Genomic DNA, 22,330 nt, shown 5'->3' on the forward strand with positions numbered 1-22,330 from the left:
TTTCTTAACGATACTTAACTCTTAACTTAGAAAGTTAAACTTTCTAAGTTTCTTAACTCTTTGTACCTCATTTGTAAGATGGAGATAGCAATACTGACATCCCTGGGCTGCTGTGAGGATTAAATTAGGAAGTATATTTAAAGTCCTTAGCTCAACATCCAGCACACAGCAAAAATTCAGAGATGTTTGGATGTCGGTCGGCTGACTGGACCTAGATTGGAGTACCTGGGAGCTCAATAGACTCTGCCCACTTTTTAGTTTAAGAGAAGAGAGAACTGGCCACTCATGCCTCCAGCCATGGCTGGCAACCCCTGCTGACCCGCCCGCTGCCCTCCTGCTGGACCACAGCCATAATCCGCCACAGCCCCAAGGCTCTCCTGGCAGGGTGGTGGCTGGCATAGCTTGGTACACCCCATCCTGCAGGACTCAGGGCCTGCCCCAGCTGTGTTCCAGATAAACGGTTGGCCTGTTCTTCCTGTGTGACAGGCACTGTTTTAAGAGATTAACATGTGTGAATCTTATACTATCTCTGAGACAGATGCAGTTTTATTCCCATTTTACAGACAAGGAAGCTGAGGCACAGAGGGGTTAATGAGTCCATGGTCACACAACTAGTAAGTGGTGAAGCTGGAATATGAGCCAGTCAGGCTCCGGAGTCTGAGCGCTTAACCGCTGCCCTGCACGGTCCCTTATCGGGAGGATCAGGTCTCTGAGGGGGAGCTCTCTGGTCCCGCTCCAGGTTATTTCCAGCCATGTGTTGCCTCCTGAGCATACTAACTTTTCTTTTGCCTCTGAGCTGAACAACTGAACAGTTCCCATTCATTTATGTTTGTGTCTTTTTTTTTTTTTTTGGCAGTATGCGGGCCTCTCACTGTTGTGGCCTCTCCCATTGCGGAGCACAGGCTCCGGACGCGCAGGCTCAGTGGCCATGGCTCACGGGCCCAGCCGCTCCGCAGCATGTGGGATCTTGCCGGACCGGGGCACGAACCCGTGTCCCCTGCATCGGCAGGTGGACTCTCAACCACTGCGCCACCAGGGAAGCCCCATACGTTTGTGCTTAGCCCCTGGCAGATAAAAGGTGTGTTTTAGTCAGTTTTGTGTCCATAGTGCCTGGTTCAGAAGAGTGCTCGATAAAGGTTTTTTTTTTGTTTTTGTTTTGCTGTACGCGGCCTCTCACTGTTGTGGCCTCTCCCGCTGCAGAGCACAGGCTCCGGACACGCAGGCTCAGCAGCCATGGCTCACGGGCCCAGCCGCTCTGCGGCATGTGGGATCTTCCTGGACCGGGGCACGAACCCGTGTCCCCTGCATCGGCAGGCGGACTCTCAACCACTGCGCCACCAGGGAAGACCTCGATAAAGGTTTTAAAGGTGAAGAATTAATGAGCTAATGATCGGATGGATGAGTGAGCAGTTCGCAGAGGGCCGGGACCAGGACTGTCCTCATGTCTTTTGTAGCAACCCAGAGAGCGTCCCGTGCTGGGAACAATGTTCTTGCCTGTGCTTGACAAACTTCTGTGCAACTTCGTCCACCATGTGCTGGGCATACCTCTGCGTTCTCAGACTCTTGACCGTGAGTGTGGATTAAAATGACACCTGACTTGACTGTCAGTTATTACCAAAATACACCTCAGTCCCATCAGCCTGAGCTGTAATGAGCTGAGGGTCTCAGCTTATGAGAAATGCCCCAGCAGGCCATTCGGGGAGCTGACCAGTCCTCTGCTTTAAGGAAGGGAGTGTTATTCCATGGGAAGCCAGACCTGGTTGAGCTTGGCTGGAGGGAGAGGAGGGGGGATCTCACTAATTTAAAGAGACACAGTTTCATGATTGAAAGCTGGGTGGTTTATGCTTATTTTCTTCTTTTGTAGGATGCCCTCTTTGCTTCTCCCCTGTTTCTATAACAAAACTGATTGTTTTTTCCTTACAATAATTCTGGAAATAATACAATCTAGAAAATTGAGATGTGTGGAAAGGAGAAAAATGTCACCCAGATTAGCTCCCAATGCTAACATTTTGATTGAAGGCCATCATATCTTTCTGCTATGCATCACTAAATACATTTTTTATATACTTGGTATGACATTCTACATAAAATTGTGTGCCTGTTTGACATTATTGCCTAGGAATTTCCTGTGTTATTCTAGTACCTTTGATATTATGTTATCCTACGTAATTTTCCATTGTATACAGTCTAATTTACAATCATTCCCTGGATAGCTTTTTTGCTATATGATGCAGTCTGCCTCTCCTCCCTGCCCCAGTTTTAATGAAATATAATTGGCATGAAACATTGTATTAAAGTATACAGCTTAATGATTTGATATATGTATACTACAAAATGATTACCTCAGTAAGTTTAGTTAACATCCGTTGCCTCATATAATTAGAATTCTTTTTCTTGTGATGAGGACTTTTAAAATCTCTTAGCAACTTTTTTTTTAAATGTATATATTTGCTTTTGGCTGCATTGGGTCTTTGTTGCTGTGCGCTGAATTTCTCTAGTTGCAGCGAGCAGGGGCTACTCTTCATTGTGGTGGCTTCTCTTGTTGCAGAGCACGGGCTCAGTAGTTGTGGCTCGTGGGCTCTAGAGCGCAGGCTCAGTAGTTGTGGCACACGGGCTTAGTTGCTCCGCGGCATGTGGGATCTTCCCGGACCAGGGATCGAACCCATGCCCCCTGCATCGGCAGGCAGACTCTTAACTACTGTGCCACCAGGGAGGTCCCTTAGCAACTTTCAAGTAGCCAGTATGGTATTGTTAACTACAGTCACCATGCTCTACATTACATCCCTAGAACGTATTCATCTTATAACTGCAAGTTTGTAGCTTATACAATGCAGTCTTTTTATTAAAAAAATCTTTATCAGCCTTTTTTTTGTTGTTGTTCTCCTCTCCTGTGATTCAGATAGAGCTGGCATCCATGCTTTACCCCTATCTTTATTATGAGGCATCCAACTGAGATGGGGGTGGAGGGATGAGGGTTAGTGGGGAGACTTGACCACTGGTAGGTTATAGTGCCAGTGTGGGGGGACAGCGTGAAGAGAAAGAGTGATCACAGTTTGCTAACTTCTTAGTGACAAGGGGATGCATTGATATTCCTTACCAGTATTTTTTTTTTTGAAGTTCTGAACTCTACTTTTAAATGGTTGGCTTTGTTCATCACTGAATTTTTTATTTATTATTTTTTTTACATCTTTATAATTGCTTTACAATAGTGTGTTAGTTTCTGCTTTATAACAAAGTGAATCAGTTATACGTATACATATGTTCCCATATCTCTTCCCTCTTGCGTCTCCCTCCCTCCCACCCTCCCTATCCCACTCCTCTAGGTGGTCACAAAGCACTGAGCTGATCTCCCTGTGCTATGCGGCTGCTTCCAACTAGCTATCTATTTTACTTTTGGTAGTGTACATATGTCCATGCCACTCTCTCACTTTGTCACAGCTTACCCTTCCCTCTCCCCATATCCTCAAGTGCATTCTCTAGTAGGTCTGTGTCTTTATTCCTGTCTTACCCTTAGGTTCTTCATGACATTTTTTTCTTAAATTCCATATATATGTGTTAGCATACGGTATTTGTCTTTCTCTTTCTGACTTACTTCACTCTGTATGACAGACTCTGGGTCCATCCACCTCATTACAAATAGCTCAATTTCGTTTCTTTTTATGGCTGAGTAATATTCCATTGTATATATGTGCCACATCTTCTTTATCCATTCATCCGATGATGCACACTTAGGTTGTTTCCATCTCCTGGCTATTGTAAATAGAGCTGCAATGAACATTGTGGTACATGACTCTTTTTGAATTATGGTTTTCTCAGGGTATATGCCCAGTAGTGGGATTGCTGGGTCATATGGTAGTTCTGTTTGTAGTTTTTTAAGGAACCTCCATGCTGTTCTCCATAGTGGCTGTACCAATTCACATTCCCACCAGCAGTGCAAGAGGGTTCCCTTTTCTCCACACCCTCTCCAGCATTTGTTTCTAGATTTTTTGATGATGGCCATTCTGACTCCTTACCAGTATTTTTAAATATTTATAAGAAGAGCTTAGCTCCTCCACCATGATGATCTAATTAGTAAAATTATGGGGCCACCTGAATCTCTTTTTTGAGTCATGTAATTATAAAAATGATTAATACCATGTGTCACAGGGTTCCTTGGGTTTAGTCCCCAAATAGAGGAGTTAAGGATGCTTAGCTGGCTTTACCCTTAGGTGGCTCATTATGTTAATGTACTTTTTCTCAGCAGGTTGGGGTTATAGTTGAGTGTCTTTGGTAAACCTCCTCCGTTGTGTTCCAGGCTTTGGAATCAAGAAATATTATTAATGCAGCAAACATTTTTTGAGGTTCTACCATGTGCCAGGCAACATGCTGAGTGTATCTGTTGATAAACCTTCCCTGTGGAATGTAGTCCAGTAGGCATGATAGCCATTAATGAAGGGATGACACACAATAAAGTGATTAGACACATAAAGACTTGATATTTACAAGAAGTACAGTGAGGACAACGTAGGGAATTTGAGCTGGTCTGGGATGGTCAGGGAAAGTGGGCCTGAAGGAGTAACGATTAAGCTGGTATCCACGGAAGAGAAAGAAGAGAGGTCACTGAAGATGAGAATATACCAAGGTGGGAAGGAACATGGCCCTGGGAAGAAGAGGCAGGAGGCTTGTGTGGCTGGAGCGCAGGATGAAGCAGGTGGGAGAGAGGACACACAGGCGAATGAAAACATAAGCAGGAGTGCCAGGCGAATGCTATGGAATGTCCTGATCACCTCTGCTGGGGCAAGACTCAGTTTTATCTCCAGTCATGTTGTGTGACCTTGGGCAAGCCATAAAACTTCTCTGTGTCTCAGTTTCTTTACCTGTAAAATGGGGGATTGTTATTTAGCTCAGGGGTTGTACGAATAGATTGTTCATAAATATTTCCCGAGTGGATACAGTGTCGGGCGCTGGGTGTATGATGATTTGTCCCTTTTCCACAGGCACCAAGCCCTGAGGTCCTACATATTGGCAAACCGTAGACATAGCACAGTGAAGAGTGTAGCATACGGGACCAGCCTGTCAGGTTGGGATCTCAGAACCGTGGACTCCTAGCCCAGTGTCTTTTAGAAAATCATTTAAATTCTGTAAACCTTAGTTTTCTCATATGTAAAGTAGGAAAAATAATAATGGCTACTCCTAAGATTATTGTAATTAGATGATATGCGCAAAGCACTTAACCCTGCGCTTGGCACCATCGTAAGCCATACACGTGTTTGCTTTTTATCATTCAGGCTCCTGGAGCTAATGGAGGTTTAATGGAATATTATCGTGAACTTGTTCATGGAGATAGAAATCCCTTACACATTAAGTGGGAGTCTTCTGGTGTCCCTACTACTTTCTGCTTGTGATTTCTGCTGCTTTGAAAGTGCTTGGATCAATAACATCTGAAGTTCTCAAAGAAGGGCCCCAGGACCTAACAGTGGGACATGTGCCTCTCTCCACACAGTAGGAATTGCCCTGTGGACAGTTGGCAGTTCTGAAATGGCAAATTTCCTCTCTACTTAGAAATGAAAAGCCAACTGTCCTTTCAAATTAGCAAGTGTTCCTTTATCTTTCGGGGCCAATCTTAACCACAAGCTTATGTGGGACTCAGGCTAGAAGGAGGTGCTGTGTCTATATGGAGGTTCTGCTACGTGTCGAGGTTCTTAGTGTACACGTGCTGTGATTACGGAAACGTCGCCTGAATTCACCATCACTCAAGACTGAGGCAAGCAGCCCTGGTGTGTCTGTTTCGTCCTGTTTCTGGCTGCTGCTGTCTTTGCTCTCTCAACTCACCAATCAGTGGAGAGTTCCCTCCAATGTTAGGTTGAGTAGATGCTCTCCTGCTGGACTTTCAGTGACAGAGGCTTGCAGAGAAAGAAAAATGCCAGGATAATGGAAAACACCTGGGTGTTCATAGCCTCACAGCGATCCTGCAAGGAATGCCCTCTTCTATTTCTCCTGTCTAGTAAATGCTTATTCATCTTTTTTGACTCAGGTTCAAAGTTACGTCCTGTATGATGTCATCCCCAGCCTCCCCGGGTCCCTTCCTTCCTTCTTTTATGCATTGCCCTACTCTGTTTTCACCAAGTAACTGTCTTGCTTATGTAGCTGTCCTGGATGCCAGAAACGGTTTTTACCTTTTTGCTGATACCTGACACAGCGTTAACACAGGTATATGTTTGTTGACATTGAAAATCACCACTCTCCTCACCCTGTAAGTCAGGGAAAATGGAAAGGAAGTTTCTTCTACATTAGGCAGAGAAGAGCTTGTGAACACCCTCGTTTAATTTCTCTCCTCCATTCTTCAGCCTCCTTCCTTCACCTAACACGTTTTTACTGATGCTTCCTCATCACATTAGCATTTTTAGTGTTTCTTGAAAATTGACTAGGTAGAGCTATTTCATCCTAGTGGGGAAAGAAAGGAAATAAGGTAAGGAACATGAAACAAGATTATGGTAAGTGATACAAGGAAATAGTTGATCACAATACATATACTGTGATAAGTGGTCTGAAGGAAGTCACCAAAGTGGCATTTTAGACATTAATGGGGGCCCCGTTGGAGGGAGTGGCCAGGAGGTTGCATTTGCAGTGAGAGCTGGGGGAGAAGGGAGAGGTAGGCAAGAGGCATTTGTGTGTGACCGTGCAGGCCATGTGGAAGAACCTGATTTTATCCCGGGAGCAATGGGAAGCCACTGGAGGGTTTTAGGCAAGAGATGGAAATGATCCTGATTTCTGCCTTAAGAAGGGCACTTGGGCTGCTGTGTGGAGGATGGAGAAGGGAAGGTAACACGGAGACCAGTGAGGATGCAGTTGGAGAGATGATGGCAGCTTGGACAAGAGTTTGAAGAGTACAGCTGGGAAGAAATGAACAGATGCCAGACATGGGAGTCCTCATGACACGCTCTCGTATTGAATACGGAGCGTGTAGGAAAAGAAAAAATTGAGGACAATTTCTAGTTTTTTGGCCTGAGGTAGTGGGTGGTTCCATTTACTAAGACTGGGAACTCTAGGAGATGAGAGAGGGTTGGGGGAGAGAACAAGAGCTCAGTGGGCGAATACAACTTGGTGTTAGATATTCAGATACTGAATATGGAGATATTCAGAAGGATACTGCATATATGAGTCTGTTACTTAAGGGAGAGGTTGAGGTTGCAGATATAAGTTTGGGGGTCATTGGCCATCTGGCTTGATGATACTCCCCCAGGGAGAATTGAATGAGAGGTGAGGATACCTGTAATTGATGTGATATTAACTCCCCTAGTAGGCATTGCTGATCAGTCATGGCCCTCTTTGCTTTGGGCCTAAGCTTCAGAATCCTCTAATGAGCTCCCTGGGCAGCCACCCACAATCAGTTGATTCCTAATTGATGGGTAAAGTAGGAAGTAGCAAATAGGAAAAAAAAAGTAAACGACAAAGTTAATCTCAAGAACCAAGTGTTTTTTTCCTGGCACTAAATTCTAGGTGAAATATGTTATGAGGCTCTTTGCCCAGCAGTAGTAATAATAAAAATAACATTAACAAACATTGGCTAACGATCTCTCATTTACAGAGTGATTTGTTCCTACCTTTAATTGGTTTTGAATATCATCCTGGAGAGTCTTCGGCTAGGATTCTGTAGAGGGCATAAAAGCATTCCCTAAGTGGCTGTCTCTCATCTCAGCCCTGGACAGAAGCTGACAGCATGCCGCTTAGTAGTAAAGTAGTGAAAGCCTTTCTTTGGGCAGAAAGGCAAATGTCATTGAGGTAGGTTTTCTGTGGGTACAGTGTTCTTGGGTTGGGTCCCTCCTTGGAAGAGGACCAACCTTGCTTCCCACTGTGCATAGCCTAGACTTGAACAGCTGCAAGACTGGTGTTCTGTGCTGCAGACTTGAAACAGCAATGTATAGAGTTATAGGAGATAAAGCTGGGGAGCCCCTGAGAAATCGCCTAGTCCAAGCCCCTCATTTTGCAGATGAGAAGACTGAGGCCTGAGGTCAAGAATTGAAGGATTTCTTTTTGTTAAAAACCACTCTTCAGGATGAGGTTCTTCAAGGTCCGAATACAAGTCTGTGATGTTGCTTGGGCCATGCAGCCTTTGCAGTTCTATGTTTTTCTTTTAAAATTTTTTTAGTACAATTTTTAAAGGTTACTTTCTATTTACAGTTATTACAAAATATTGGCTATAGTCTTTGTGTTGTACAATACATCCTTGAGCCTGTCTTATGCGCAGTTGCTTGTACCTCCCACTGCCCCACCCCTGTGTACTCCCCACTTGTAACCACTAGTTTGTTCTCTGTATCTGTGAGTCTGCTTCTTTTTGGTTATATTCACTAGTTTGTTGTTTCTTTTAGATTCCACATGTAAGTGATATCATACAATATTTGTCTTTGTCTGACTTATTTTAGTTTAGCATAATGCCCTGCAAGTCCATCTATGTTGCGGCAAATGGCAATATTTCATTCTTTTTTATGGCTGAGTAGGATTCCATGGTATATATATATATACCACAGCTTCTTTATCCATTCATCTGTTAATGGACACTTAGGTTGTTGCCGTATCTTGGCTATTGTAAATAAGGCAGTCCTATGTTTTTCAAAGCTTCCTTGGGCAGTCCTGGAGAAATACCCAAGTAGTTACCATACCATCAGAGGACGTGGTCAGGGCATGAGAGAAGGCCACCAAACACGTCTTTGGTGTTCATTTGTCATCCTCTGAATAGTTTTCTCTAATTCAGCTCCCTTGGTGCCCACTTCCTGCTGCCAGAAAGTGTAGTGTAAAATAGTGATGTAATGCCCAGTTTATCATGACAAGGGTGAGCCTGAAATGAGGGATGTCTCTCATTATGCGGATGTTGCAGAAAGAAAGATTTCTGTCCAGTAGCAGGATTAGCTGGACTCGCACACCTCTAGGCCTGCTGAATGGGCCTCAACTTTAATAAACATTTCACGAGGACAGTCATCCGCTGCATGTTTACAGAGGAATTCCAGGCACGCTGATGTATTATGGGCATGCCTTGTATTTATCCTTTAAGCAAAAGCAATTGTCTGGCATTATGAGCTCTAGTAAATCTCTTTTGGGTACAAGGCAAGGACGGGTTTCCCTAGAGGCATTGTGGAGAGAAAGAAGCTGAGGCCACGGGAAAAGGGAAATTAGAGACTGCTGAGTGGCCCTGGATCCTATTAGACTCAGGATTCTCTGAATTTTGGACCCCTTTTATCAGACTGCCTCTCACCTTATTTTCAGCAGCTTAATCTGTTTGCAGCAGGCCAGATTGCTCCGTGTCCCATCACAGTTCCTGTCAGAAAATCACCGGCTGGCCAATTGTGAACTTGTCAAAGTGATAAGCGGGCACGGTGGCTGAGACGGCATGTCCAGGCTTTGCCTTGAATGCGTGCAGCCGTGTGGAGTGGTGGGTGGCACCTGAAAACGGAAAACTACTGACGAGAGGGGAAAAGGGAGAATGTACTGTGGACCCTCTGGACAAGGCATTTTTAACTGTGCATCTTTTCTCCTTTTCCTTCTCGTATTCCCTCTCCTCTTTTCCCATCTGTATTCCTTCTTTCCTTCCTCTTCTCCTCCTCCATTTCCTCTTCTTTCTCCCTTCTGTTCCTTCTTGACGCCTAGATATAGAAAGGGAGATCCACGCAGCCCCTCATGTGAGTGACAAATTAATTCAGCTGTTCCGGAATAAGAGCGAATTCACCTTTCTGGCCACTGTACAGCAGAAGCCATCCAGTTCAGGAGTGATACTGTCCATTCGAGAACTGGAACGCAGGTAAGAAAGAGCTTTCTACTTCTCAAAAATATCTACCTAGCATTCATGGGCTGTACAAAATGCCTTGGAATTCAGAGGGCGGAGCTCCAGGAAAATGTTCGGCTTGCTGAAGCCTCGTGACGGTTGAACACATTCATGGACTGACTTTGCCTTAAGATGTCTTTCTCACCTATTTTCTATCTCCTGGTAGACTTTGCTCATATAAAACCACATGCTATCCATCAGATTTAGGCCATCAAGCAAGTTACATTTACCAAGAACCTCCAGTAAGCCTTCATTGTGTTTATTTTATGCAGGAACTGTGCTTGACGCTGGGAATATTAAGGTGAATAATACAGAGTGTTTATTCTAAGGATCACATCACACAAGCTAGTAGGGAATATGGACAAATGAATGTCACGAAGAATTGTAGATGCAGTGCTGGAAGCTTGTGTTTAGGGAATAAAGGTAGTAGGCAATTCTGCTAAGCTTTGTAGTAAGCTGAGAAAGGGTTCAGAGAAGGTGATGACTATAAGGAAATCAAGTGAGTAGATATTTGACAGGCTGAATGGGAAGGAGTAAGGAATAGGAAGAAAAACATTCAAGGAAGAGGTTGTGATGATTTGGGGAAGGAACAGGTAAGTGGGTAAGTAGATGACACAAAGTGTGTGGGGCAGGGGCTGAGGTGTTTGAGGCAGGCAGAGATAGGTGGTATCATAGAGGCAGGCGGAAACGAGATCATTCCAAAGCTCTGATGCTGTGTTGAAAACCTTGGACTAAAGTCCCCATAGATGATGGGAAACTACATAATGGTTTTAAGTTTGAGAAAGGTCACTCTATTCGGGAGTTCAAAGTAATGATTATTAGATAATCTAAGACAAGGGTATAAGGTCCTTTCTGGGATATACTGGTGAGCTGTGGCAAAGCAGAGGGTGAGGGGAAAGATTGTGTCCACGAACCTCCATTCCCTTAGAGCCCCTCTGTTGGCCCCTGTAAGCGTGCTGGAAGCCTTCTCCCCAGACCAAAGCTCCTGGACAAGCAAACAGATCTCTTTCTCAGAGAGACTGGCGGTATTTCAGTCTGCTGTCTGTGTAGTGCCCTGGGGGTGACAGCCTGCCAAGGACTGTCTCTTCGACTGTTTTGGTCCCATGGGACCCAGGAGCTGGGCTCCAGAGCCAGGGAATCAAGGGTGTTCCTTGGGTGGCAGCTCTAAAAACCAGGGCACCGCATGGTGTAAGAGCTCCCTTCTGGGAGATACTGACCCTCTGGAGTTTGCAGAGGGAGGATGTCACGGCTGCCAGTCTTCCTTCTGGAGAGGGTTCCAGCAGGTTCCTGGATGTGTGTGTTAGACTAGATGCCTGCCCCTCAGGCCAATGCTTTATTATAAGCAAATGAGCCTCTTTCACGTGAAGTCTGGGCGCCAGAGGCTTCCTCTGATCTGGGCCCCGAGCTGGGTGAGTCCCAGTGTGTGAGCTCTTTTCTCAGGTCATTACAGCCTTGTGGATCTTGTGGACACGAGCCTCTTTGGTTTTCGCAGCTAGACGTTGTGGAGGATTGTCTCTTAGGTGCAGGTGTTAAGAGGTGGGGTGCCTGATGTGGGGTTCAAACTCTTTGCTTCTTAAGGAGAAGCTTTGGGTTTTAAGCTCCCTACTGACTCTGGGTCTCTGAACTGGGGCTGGGGTTTACAGTGAGATTATGTCTCACCCTATCCTATCTGCTTCGATGCAGTTTTTTTTTTTTTTTTTTTTCCCATCATTTGTCCCATGTGCTCAGCCAGCCTTTAGGTTTTTTCCAGAGGAAAATGTTCCATAGGTAGCTGTAGACTTAGTGTGGAGGACGAGGTGCACTCGGGATCTACCTGTGTCACCATCCTGAACTGGAACCTCCCAGCCAATTTTATTTTTATTTATTTATTTTTGGCCGCGTTGGGTCTTCATTGCTGCGCGCGGGCTTTTCTCTAGTTGCAGTGAGCAGGGGCTACTCTTCGTTGTGGTGCGCGGGCTTCTCATTGCGGTGGCTTCTCTTGTTGTGGAGCACGGACTCTAAGTGCACGGGCTTCAGTAGTTGTGGCACGTGGGCTCAGTAGTTGCGGCATGCAGGTTCAGTAGTTGTGGCACACGGGCTTAGTTGCTCCGTGACGTGTGGGATCTTCCTGGACCAGGGATCGAACCTGTGTTCCTTCATTGGCAGGCAGATTCTTAACCACTGCACCACCAGGGGAGTCTCCCAGCCAATTTTAATTGAACACCAATTTTATATTAATCCATTGGAAATACCGATGAAGCACCTCCTCTGTTCTAAGTGCTGTGCCAGTTTTTGTGGGGAAGTGAAGGAAACAAAATCTAACAGAGTTTGGCAATGTGGGAAGCAAGGCATGACCACGTAAAAAAACTAAAGAATAAAAAAGAGCTATTAATAGAGAAGTAATAGACTGGAGTTACTAGGCAGTGTGTAGCTAACTTCAAAATTATGTGGCTCCCCAAACTTACCCCTGTACCCCTCCCTCCCCCCCCCGAGGGGTGGACAGCAGTGGCAGAACGCTGGCCCCCCACAAGCCCACAGAACAGTCGCTGCCTAAGCAGAGGGTGGCAACTGGGGAAAGACAGGTGGGCCCTGGGCACCAGGAGCAACCGGGCCAGTGGCTGAGAACTGGTCCCAGGGAGGTGGTAGGTGGTAGGTGGTGGGAGGGAGCTGCACATGAATGGAGGCTCCAAGGGCCCAGTTCATGCTCTACTGTCCCATCGGACTTCACTGACAAAACTCAAAGTCAAAGGTAAAATTACTGAGAATTTCAAGATGGTGACTGCAGAGCATTAACCCCCAAGTGTGGGTCCCTCCTGAGGGCAGGATCCTGTGCAAATGCACTGGTCACATGCCCATGAAGCCAGCCCTACCTTGACCTTGCAGCAGACACGGTGGTGCTCTCTCTTGACCCCCTCACATCTCTTGTGTAGGTTCTGTGTGCCCTTCACCTGGCTTCTATGGGCTTTGCTTCTGAAGGTTGACACCTTACAACTTGCCTCAGAGCACTGACCCTCAGCCTCTATAGCCCCTTCACCCTACTATACTGAGAGCGGAAGTGTCTAGGAGTTCACTTCCTCCCCAGGCAGCCTGGAGTCAATGATTGACTCATGAGTGTGGGAGTATGGAAGCCTAGTTCCCTGGCCTTTGATGCCCAGAGGCCAGTCATTCTCTGAGGCTTCATTCATCCCCCAGAGCAACCAGGGATCAGGCTGAGGCTGGGACTTCCCTCCCTCCCTCCCTCCCTCTCCTGGGAGCACTTCCTTAGGAAATCACTTGCTCTCAAATCTCGTCAGGGTCACTACTGGGGAACCAGAGTTCACATAAACCTTCCCTTTTTCTACTTTTTGATATATCAACCTAGATAGGTAAACTGAGGCAAAAGTGATATAAAGGTGTTAAGTTCACTGAGTTCAGTACATTAAATTGGTGGTTAGGGAAGACCACATAGAAGGGAGACTGCTGAACAGGTAGACTTCTGCAGGCAAGGGAAAGAGAAGGGTATAGAAGCAGGGAGAACAGTGTGGGCAGTCACACGGGGAAGAAATGAAAGAAACGCAATTTTTTTTTTTTTTTGGTTGTGGGGAGAGGTGCGGAGAACAGATCATTCGCTGGAGCAGACGATCTTTCCATGTACATTTTCCACAGAGGTGAGGATCTCAACAGTTCTGTCTCTTTCCAGTGGTTAAGTTTGCCCTCAGCCTCAAAGGGATGTGATGGACCCTGACCCTTCTGTGGGGATGCAGTCAGCACGCTGAGCTGGTTGTTTCTGGGCCAGCCTGGCAAAAGCGAGCTGCCATATGTGTTGGTGAGCAGGCATGGGTTAGGGTCCACATGTTCCGTAGGCTGGGAGAAAGCACAGGTTCTTATTGCCCTTATTGCCCAAGGGTGGAGATGTCAAGTCAGCCTCAGCTTCACAGACATAGGAAGGTCATGTCCTTGCCCCACTGGCTTTGTGGGGTTGGGTGTGAGGGCTTCCTCAGTATGAGGGCCATACACATGTCCAAGAGTAGAGTGTGGGGCATCTTCAAATGCTTCTCAGTGGAAGCAGAGAACTTCCCAAAGCAGGTGAGGAGTGGAATGGCAACCGATATAGTAGAGCACTGGCTTCAGAGTCAGACATGATAGAGACTGGAGTCTGACTTCTAGCTTTGCAGTACCCGCTGTTTAATATGTTGGAACCTCAATATCTTTATCTGTAAATGGGGATAATAATCTGCCTTGCAGGATGGCCGTGAGGATGAAAAAAGATAGTGCATGTTAAGTGCACAGCTCTGAACAAATATGTATTTCTTCTCCTTGTCTAATCCTAAGTCTTGAAACTCTGTGGGTTTCTCTTTTGGAATCTAAAAAAATCCATATCTTTAAGAAACGTTTTGAAAAGCCTTTTGTGTTGCCAGGAGAGTCATCTGAGGCCACCTTCTCTTACTTTCCCGGCAGGATTCTAATAGAACTGGAGGATCATTGAATGGAAATCATCTGACCATTTTTCATTGTAATAGGAAAACCTCAGGTCTTGACTCAAATGAAATAGATATAAAGAAGTAGAAAATAAGTTCCCCTCCACTTCTGAATTCTGTGGTGCCTTCCTGCATGTTTGTTTAGTCTAATCAAGGCAAGGTATAAAGGATTAACTCTGAATCTGAAATGTACTTGGCTGTGGGTACTAAAGATCTGGTTCCATGCTTAAGGAGATTAACATCTAGTTAAGGAGGCTCTCAGCATGCAGGAAGTAGAGGGGAATATATATTTACGAATTAGGCATTTTATAATACAAAAGAGGTTCCCATCTGTAATATGTGAGAACCTTTAGTCATTTTCAGATTTCTTTTTGTTTTCCAGGGTAACAGTGTCTAGAGCAGCAAATTGCCTTTGTAGACATTTGGCATGCACATTTGACCGGGTATAGAAGATAATCGGGCCCTTCTTTATTCAGTAGCAGAGGATCCAGGGATTTCATAGACTGGATTGATAAACTGGAATCTATTAAGCATCTGGGAAGTCAGACTCCCAGGTTTTTCTTTTGATTCTCTCCTGTGTGATCCTCATTGCACCTCTCACGATCAAGGTGAATTAAATATGCATTTGCTACAAATAGGATATGATGGGCACTATTAGATTCCTAGCTGAATTTTTTTTTCACATTTGGTTTTTTAGTATATTCGGAGTTGTGCATTTATCAACATTATCAATTTTACAAGTTTTCATTACCTCTCGAAGAAATCCCTCACCTCTTAGCTATCACTCCCCAATCTTCCCAAGGGTCCCCCAGCCTTAGGCAATCACTAATCTACTTTCTGTCTCTGTGGATTTGCCTAAATGGAATCATACAAGGTGGCCCTTTGTAGCTGGCTTCTTTTATTAAGAATGTTTTCAAAGTTCTTTAGTGTTGGTAGTATGTGTCAGTAGTTCATTTCTTTTTTCTTTTTTGTGGCCACACGTTGTGGCTTGTGGGATCTTAGTTGCCCGACCAGGGACTGAACCTGCACCTTTGGCAGTGAGAGTGCAGAGTCCTAACCACTGGACCACCAGGGAATTCCCCAATTGCAGAATAATATTACATTGTTTGGACATACCACCTTTTATTTGTCCATTCATCGATTGATGGGACGCTGGAGTTGTTTCCACTTTTTGGCTATTATGAATAATGCTGCTATAAGCTTTCTTGTATAAATTTTTGTGTGGACATATATTTTTATTCTCTTGGGTATTTAACTAGGAGTAGACTTGCTGAATCAAGTGGTCATTGTGTTTAACTGTGCAGTTGTCAGACTGTTTTTTCCAAGTGCCTGCACCATTTTACATTCCCACCAGCAGTGTGTGAGGGTTCCAAATTCTCTCCATCCCTGTTAAAAGCTAGTTATTAGCTTTCTTTTTGGTTATAGCCATCCTGGTAGGTGTGAAGTGATATTGCACTGTGCTTTTGATTTAAATTTTCCTGGTGGCAAATAATGTTGAGTATCTTTTCATGTGCTTATTGGCTGCTATATATCCTCTTTGGAAAAATGTTTATTCAGATCATTTGTCCATTTTTAATTGGGTTGTGTGTCTTTATGATTTGGTAATAGTTATTTTAGATACAAATCCCTTATCAGATGTGATTTACAGAATTTTTTCCCCCATTCTGTAGATTCTATCACTTTCTTCATGGTGTTCTTTGAGGCACAAAAGTTGTTAAATTTGATGTCCAATTTTTCTTTTATTGCCTAATCCTGAGACTGAACATTTATTCCATATGATTTCTTTAAAAAGTTTTATAGGTTTAGTTCTTATATTTAGATCTTTGATATATTTTGAGTCAAGTTTTTTAATACGGTGAGAAAGGGGTCCAACTTCATTTTTTTGCATGTGGATAGCCAGTTGTCCCAGCACCGTTTGTTGAAGACCAATGAATTTTCTCGGTACCCTTGTTGAAGATCAGTTGACCATAAATGTGAAGATTTATTTCTGGACTCTCAAATTCTATTCCACTGATACATTTGTTTATTCTTATGCCAGTACTGTTTTGATTATTTGGCGTTGTGGTAAGTTTTGAAATGGATAAGTGTGAGCCCTCCAACTTTGTTTCTTCTTTTTTAAGATTGTTTTGGCTATTTCAGTCCTCTTGAATTTCCGTATGAGTATTAATGACCAGCTTTTCAAATTCTGCAAAGACGTCAGCTGTACTTTCAAAGGGATTTCATTGAATATGTAGATCATTGTGGGGAGTACTGCCATCTGAACAATATTGAATCATATCCATGGAATGTCTTTCCATTTATTTAGGTCTTCTTTAATTCTTTCAAAGTGTTTTATAGTTTCAGAGTATAAGTTTTGCAAGGCTTTTGTTAAATTAAATGATTATTAAATATTCTTTTTGATGCTATGGTAAATGGAATTATTAATTTCACTTGTTTGCTCATTGCTACTTTATAGAAATGCAAATTTATGTTTGCATATTAATCTTGTATCCTGAAGCTTTGCTGATCTCATTTATTCTAATAATTTTTAGTGGATTTCTTAAATTTTTACTTACAAGATCAGGTCACCTATAAATAGAGTTGTATTTCTGTCTTATCTGAGTGCCTTTTATATTCTTGCCTAATTGCCCTGAGTAGAACTTCCAGTACAATGTTGAATAGAAGTGATGGGAACAGATAGTCTTGTCTTGTTTCTGATCTTAAGGAGGAAAGCTTTCAATTTTTCACCATGAATTGTGATGTTAGGTGTGGATTTTCTTAGATGAGTTTAACCAGGTTGAAGAAATTGTCTTCTATTCTTACATGCTCTTATCAGGTTGAGGAGGTTCTCTTCCATTCCTTGTTGGTTGAGTGTTTTTGTTTTTTTAACATGAAAGGGTTTTAACTTTTTTCAAGTGCTTTTTCTGCATCTATCAAGATGATCATGTAGTTTTATCCTGTTCTGTTGATGTGGTGTATTATACTAATTGATTTTTGGATATTATACCAAGCTTGCATTCCTGAGATTAATGCCACTTAGTCATGTGGTATAATCCTTTTTGTATATTCCTGGATTTGATTTGATAGTATATTAATTTCTATATCTATATTCATGATAGAGATTGGTTTGTAGTTTTCTTTTGATGCCTTTTGTCTGATTTTTGTATTCGATTTTTAAACTATGTGAGCTATGTGGAATAGTTGTTTTTTTTTTTGTTTTTGTTTTTGTTTTTTCCAGTACGCGGGCCTCTCACTGTTGTGGCCTCTCCCGTTGTGGAGCACAGGCTCCGGACGCGCAGGCTCAGCGGCCATGGCTCACGGGACCAGCCGCTCTGCGGCATGTGGGATCTTCCCAGACCGGGGTACGAACCCGTGTCCCCTGCATCGGCAGGCGGACTCTCAACCACTGTGCCACCAGGGAAGCCTTGTTTTTTTTTTTAAACTAACATTTGCTATTTAGTGTACCATGAGCCAGGCATTTAAATTTTTTTTTTTAGATGACGCCCCTTTATTTGTTAAGTGTACAGTTTTGTAACTCAAAAATATTGAAAATTTTGTCTCTCTCATTCCAGTATTTATACTAGCTATGTCACTCACATTCCAATGTTTATACTAGCTATCCCTTTTTCTTGTCTTATGATACTGGCTGGAATCTCCATAACAGTGGCGAATAATAATCATATTAAAGGTCCTCATTAAAGTCAGGAAGAAGACATCAGACAATCCTGTCTTTAATGTGTTCCTTATCTGTTTAAGCTACTTGATATAATGTCTGGTAGTTTCTGATCTGTCAATCTGTCTTATATATGTGTGTGTGTGTATATATATATGTACACACACACACAGTCCACATGTAAAGGAAATTTAGATCTATTTCTGATTTACTGAAAGGTCATAAGATCATGAACAGCTGTTACATGTTACTAAATCAATCTAGCTTATATATATAAATATGTATATATGTGTATATATAGTATGTATATGTATGTGTGTGTATGGATATATATGTATATACATATAGTCATCATGTAAAGGAAATTTAGTTTTCTGCCTGATTTAAAAGGCCAAAAAATCATGAACAGCTGTTACATTTTTATTAAACACCCGCTTCAGGGTACCTTTTGAGATAATTATGTGTTTTTTTCCCTTTCATTTATTAACATTAATTATATTAATAGAGTCCATAATGTTGAACTATTTCTGAAATCCTTAAATTTATATTTAGTAATGTTTAGGATTTTTGCATCAATGTTAATAATAGTAATATTAATAAAAATAGTAATAATAACTAATTACTGGAAGCATTGATAAATGCCAGGCATTGTTCTAAACATTTTACCTTAAACTCGTTAAACACTTTTTAACTCGTAAGTGAGATATAATAGGTTTTCCTGTGTACGTGATTTAATTCAAGGCTTTTTGAATTTTATGCTCTAGACTGGTTTAAATATATAGGCAATACCTCTTTTATAAATGATTCTGATGGAATTAGCCTGAAAATAATGTGGGCTGATAATTTGTGTCTCGGGAGGCTGGGAACTCTTATTACTGAAAATGTTCATTTTCCATCTCTTTATGGTATTGTTCTATTTAATTAATTTTAAGCTCTTCTGTGGACCAATTTACATTTTGTTGAAATCATATATTTCATCGAGATCGCCCCCTTTTTTGGGGCAAATAGTTGGACATAATAGTCTTAATAAAATTTTTATATTTGTGGTTATATCTTAACTTGTAAACGTGGAATAATGTGTTTCCTCCTTGGTCAAGCTTATCACGGATTGTGTAATTTATTGGCCTTTTTAATGAAGCAGTTCTTAAGTTTTATTGATCAAGTCTACTGTTTTTCACTTTAAATTCATTGATTTCTGCTTCTTACCTCTTTTTCGATCACTTTGGTATTTTTACTAGCTTCTTGGATGTTTAGTTCATTTGTTTTCAGTATTTTCTGTTTACTGGTAAAATCCCTGAAGGCTTTATGTTTTCTTATGAGTACCACTGAATATAGCCCACGGATACGCTATATACTGTTTTCCTTTTCTGTACTTTTCTATAATTCTTAATTTCAGTTAACTTCCTCTTTGATCCAAGTTAGAGGAGTATTAAAAATTTCAAAGTGATTAAATTAAAAAATACTTAATGTGTGACTCCTGGTTTTATTGTTAACTGAACATGTAAAATATGTTCTATAAGATGTGAGACGGAAAACCTCTGTGGTACCTGTACGTGCTCAATATTTTTAGTTTTTGAGGGGGAACATTTTAAAAGGATGGACAGTTTTTGTGTGTATATAGATATAACTTTATGTGTAACAGTTGTGTTATTCAACTTCTCTGTGTTTTGATTTATGATCTCGAACTATGACATTCTGAGAGAGATAGATTAATAGCTTCTATTATGATTAGACTTTTGTCATATCCTCCTTGGATAAGTTTAAGGGCTAAGCCTGGAAATGTCATGCATTGCCTGTACCGCATTTTATTGACTAATACTGGGAAATTTGATCTAGCAGTGTGCCAAGGATGAGAAAACCTGGATGTTGGAATAACGAGGCGGTCTCTGTTTTGATTGTCTGGGATGTAGTCTGTGCCCAAATACATGAAAGTAACGTGGGTAAGAGGCTGCATCACATAGGGGCTTTTTCCAGGTGGTACTCTGAAGTACATAGTATATACTAAGCAACTATTAAGTGAATAGATGATTCATTTACTCCAGCTCTGGTTAGGGCTGCTCAGAAATTTCATGGCTGATTTCAAAGGTTCACATGGAATATATTGTGCCAGGAATAGTACTGTCCTGGATGCACTATATGTGGGAGGCTGCACCGGACAGTGAAAAGGGCAAAGGTGTTGGTATCTGGAGACTGAAACGAATAATTCCTTGGGATTTTTGTATAGGATTAGAAGTATTTGCAAAACATCTACCATAGCTCTTGGCACATAATTTAAAAAACAAAAAGCCATGATGGTGTTGTTAAGGTGGAAATTTGAGGCTGAGGGGAAAGAGGATATACGGAGGAGTGGCCAGAGTAGCAAACAGCCACTTGACTCTAGTTCACTGGTTAAAGGAAAACAGTATCTATCACCCCAGTCTTCAGGTGGTGTTCAATTTCCAGTCAAAAGTCACCTTTGCTGATGAAGCACAATGGGGACACCTCATTCTGGATCTGAACACTTGCCCTCATGTGCACCACGGGGAGTCGTCATCCACTGCCTTTTCCAAAGCTGTCATCCAGAAAACCTGCATTTCCTGTTTTGGAAATCACTGTTTCCAATTTCTGCTAGGCTTCCAGCTATTCTCAGGTAAGGCCATTATTGAATTAATGGCCGAAGAGTTCATTCAGTGGCTGAGTTTCCTTCAGCTAAAGGCGGGCATCTCTCTCCCTCGTGGGGTTCCAGCAGCCAGAGGTGGATCATTTGGGAGGTGAATCCTTAAACCAGGAGTGAATTTCTTGGCATAACAATATCTAGAAACTCCCTAGGTAACTGAGCCAGTTGAGTTTCTATGAATACCTTGAGTGAGTAGAGAAAATGAAACGGAAAACTTAAATATAAAGGCAATTGAAAACATACCTGGAGGTAGCAATTGAAAGACTCTTCCATGTAATGGAATGGGCACTCTGTTATTAATTCTCATCTATATTTCTAATTTGATGGATTTTTATTTATTTTTTTTTTACTGTACCCATAGAGCACGTTGGAGGAGCAACAAAGATGAATCTGTCTCGCTGAGCTATCTTAATAGCATTGCAGATTTAATGTTTATTTTTCCTGATTCCAGTGTGTTAATACGGAGCTTTGTTAAAATGGAAAGCTTAATTAACATAGATTAAATCTAATCAAACATTCTGCCAGTATACGCAACTCTATAAGATATAATGGTAAATCTTCTGGTTTTCAATTTTATTCCTAAATTATAGATAAAATTAAATCTAAGCATAATTATCTAGGAAGCTGGAAGATAGGAGTCTAAGAAAAAGCTTCCTGTGGGACACTTCTGTGAGGAGATGAAGAGGACATTTTGCGCCCCCTAAGAAGGCATCTCCTCTTTTAAAAAATTTTGTATTTCGAAAGATACTCTTCAGTTTTTGGAGTTCTTGTGGAAAGAACTACTTTCTACTTTGATGCCAGATAGATGTGGGTTCAATTCCTGGCTCTATCAATTACCAGACAGGTGAGCTTTTGCAGCTGCTTTTAATTTACCTCAAACTCAGCGTCCTTTCATGCAAAGTGAAGTTATTGATTACCATGTCATGGAGTTACTGGGAGGATTCAATAGAAGCACGTAGGTGCATAGTTCCTCAAGCCTCTCAGTTTTCAAGGCGCTCATCAAATCTCATTTCCCTTCCTCTCCTCATGTTTGTTTGTAGATATTTCCTCATACCGTCTCAAATTCTTCAGAAGTGAAAAAGGTAGATATTGGGAATTTCTCATCATTTGAAATAGTAATTAGGTTTTCACATCAAGAGATTGTTGTACATAATCTAAAAATAGTGGTTGTCCTAATGGAGTGCATTCAGTAATTTCTAAGCAGCAGATTTACCTTCCTAGTTATGGATGATTTAAGCTAATATGTAAATTATTTTGCACTTTCAGACAATTTATTGAAGATGTCAGAATGGAGGGATAGGAGGTGGAAGAAATTCCAGAATAGTATTACATGGTTTGAACCTAGCCCAATAAAAAGTTTTTCTCGGGCTTCCCTGGTGGCGCAGTGGTTGAGAGTCCGCCTGCCGATGCAGGGGACATGGGTTCGTGCCCCAGTCCGGGAAGATCCCACATGCCGCGGAGCAACTAGGCCCGTGAGCTATGGCCGCTGAGCCTGCGTGTCCGGAGCCCGTGCTCCGCAATGGGAGAGGCCACAGCAGTGAGAGGCCCGCGTACTGCAGAAAACAAAAAGCTTTTCTCATGGGTGATTAATAGTACATTTTTAGAAATTAAACTTCTTATATAAACTTAAGTTTAATTCTTTCCTCAAGGATATATAGTATAAGGCTTATATTAAAAAAAGAAGTAGGTGACTTCAGTTGTTAAATTGCTTACATTTGGGAAGGAAAGAAGCAAGTTCAAATTGGAATCTTGTCCAAATGCAGATCTCTCTATGCTGCTTTCAAATTGCA

At 42.3% G+C, this 22,330-nt stretch overlaps 1 protein-coding gene across 3 annotated transcripts in view; it reads left to right on the top strand.

The window, feature by feature from the left end:
* The window catches only part of NELL1 (neural EGFL like 1), an 872,742-nt gene that overhangs the window by 71,856 nt on the left and 778,556 nt on the right, over positions 1-22,330 (top strand). For all 3 annotated transcript variants that reach the window (XM_060017348.1, XM_060017349.1, XM_060017350.1), the window contains exon 3: positions 9,622-9,772. In XM_060017348.1, coding sequence (XP_059873331.1) covers positions 9,622-9,772 — 151 coding nt within the window. The remainder of the gene's footprint in view (positions 1-9,621; positions 9,773-22,330) is intronic.

The sequence above is a fragment of the Delphinus delphis genome, chromosome 8 (assembly GCF_949987515.2).
Source record: "Delphinus delphis chromosome 8, mDelDel1.2, whole genome shotgun sequence".
Classification (NCBI taxonomy): domain Eukaryota; kingdom Metazoa; phylum Chordata; class Mammalia; order Artiodactyla; family Delphinidae; genus Delphinus; species Delphinus delphis.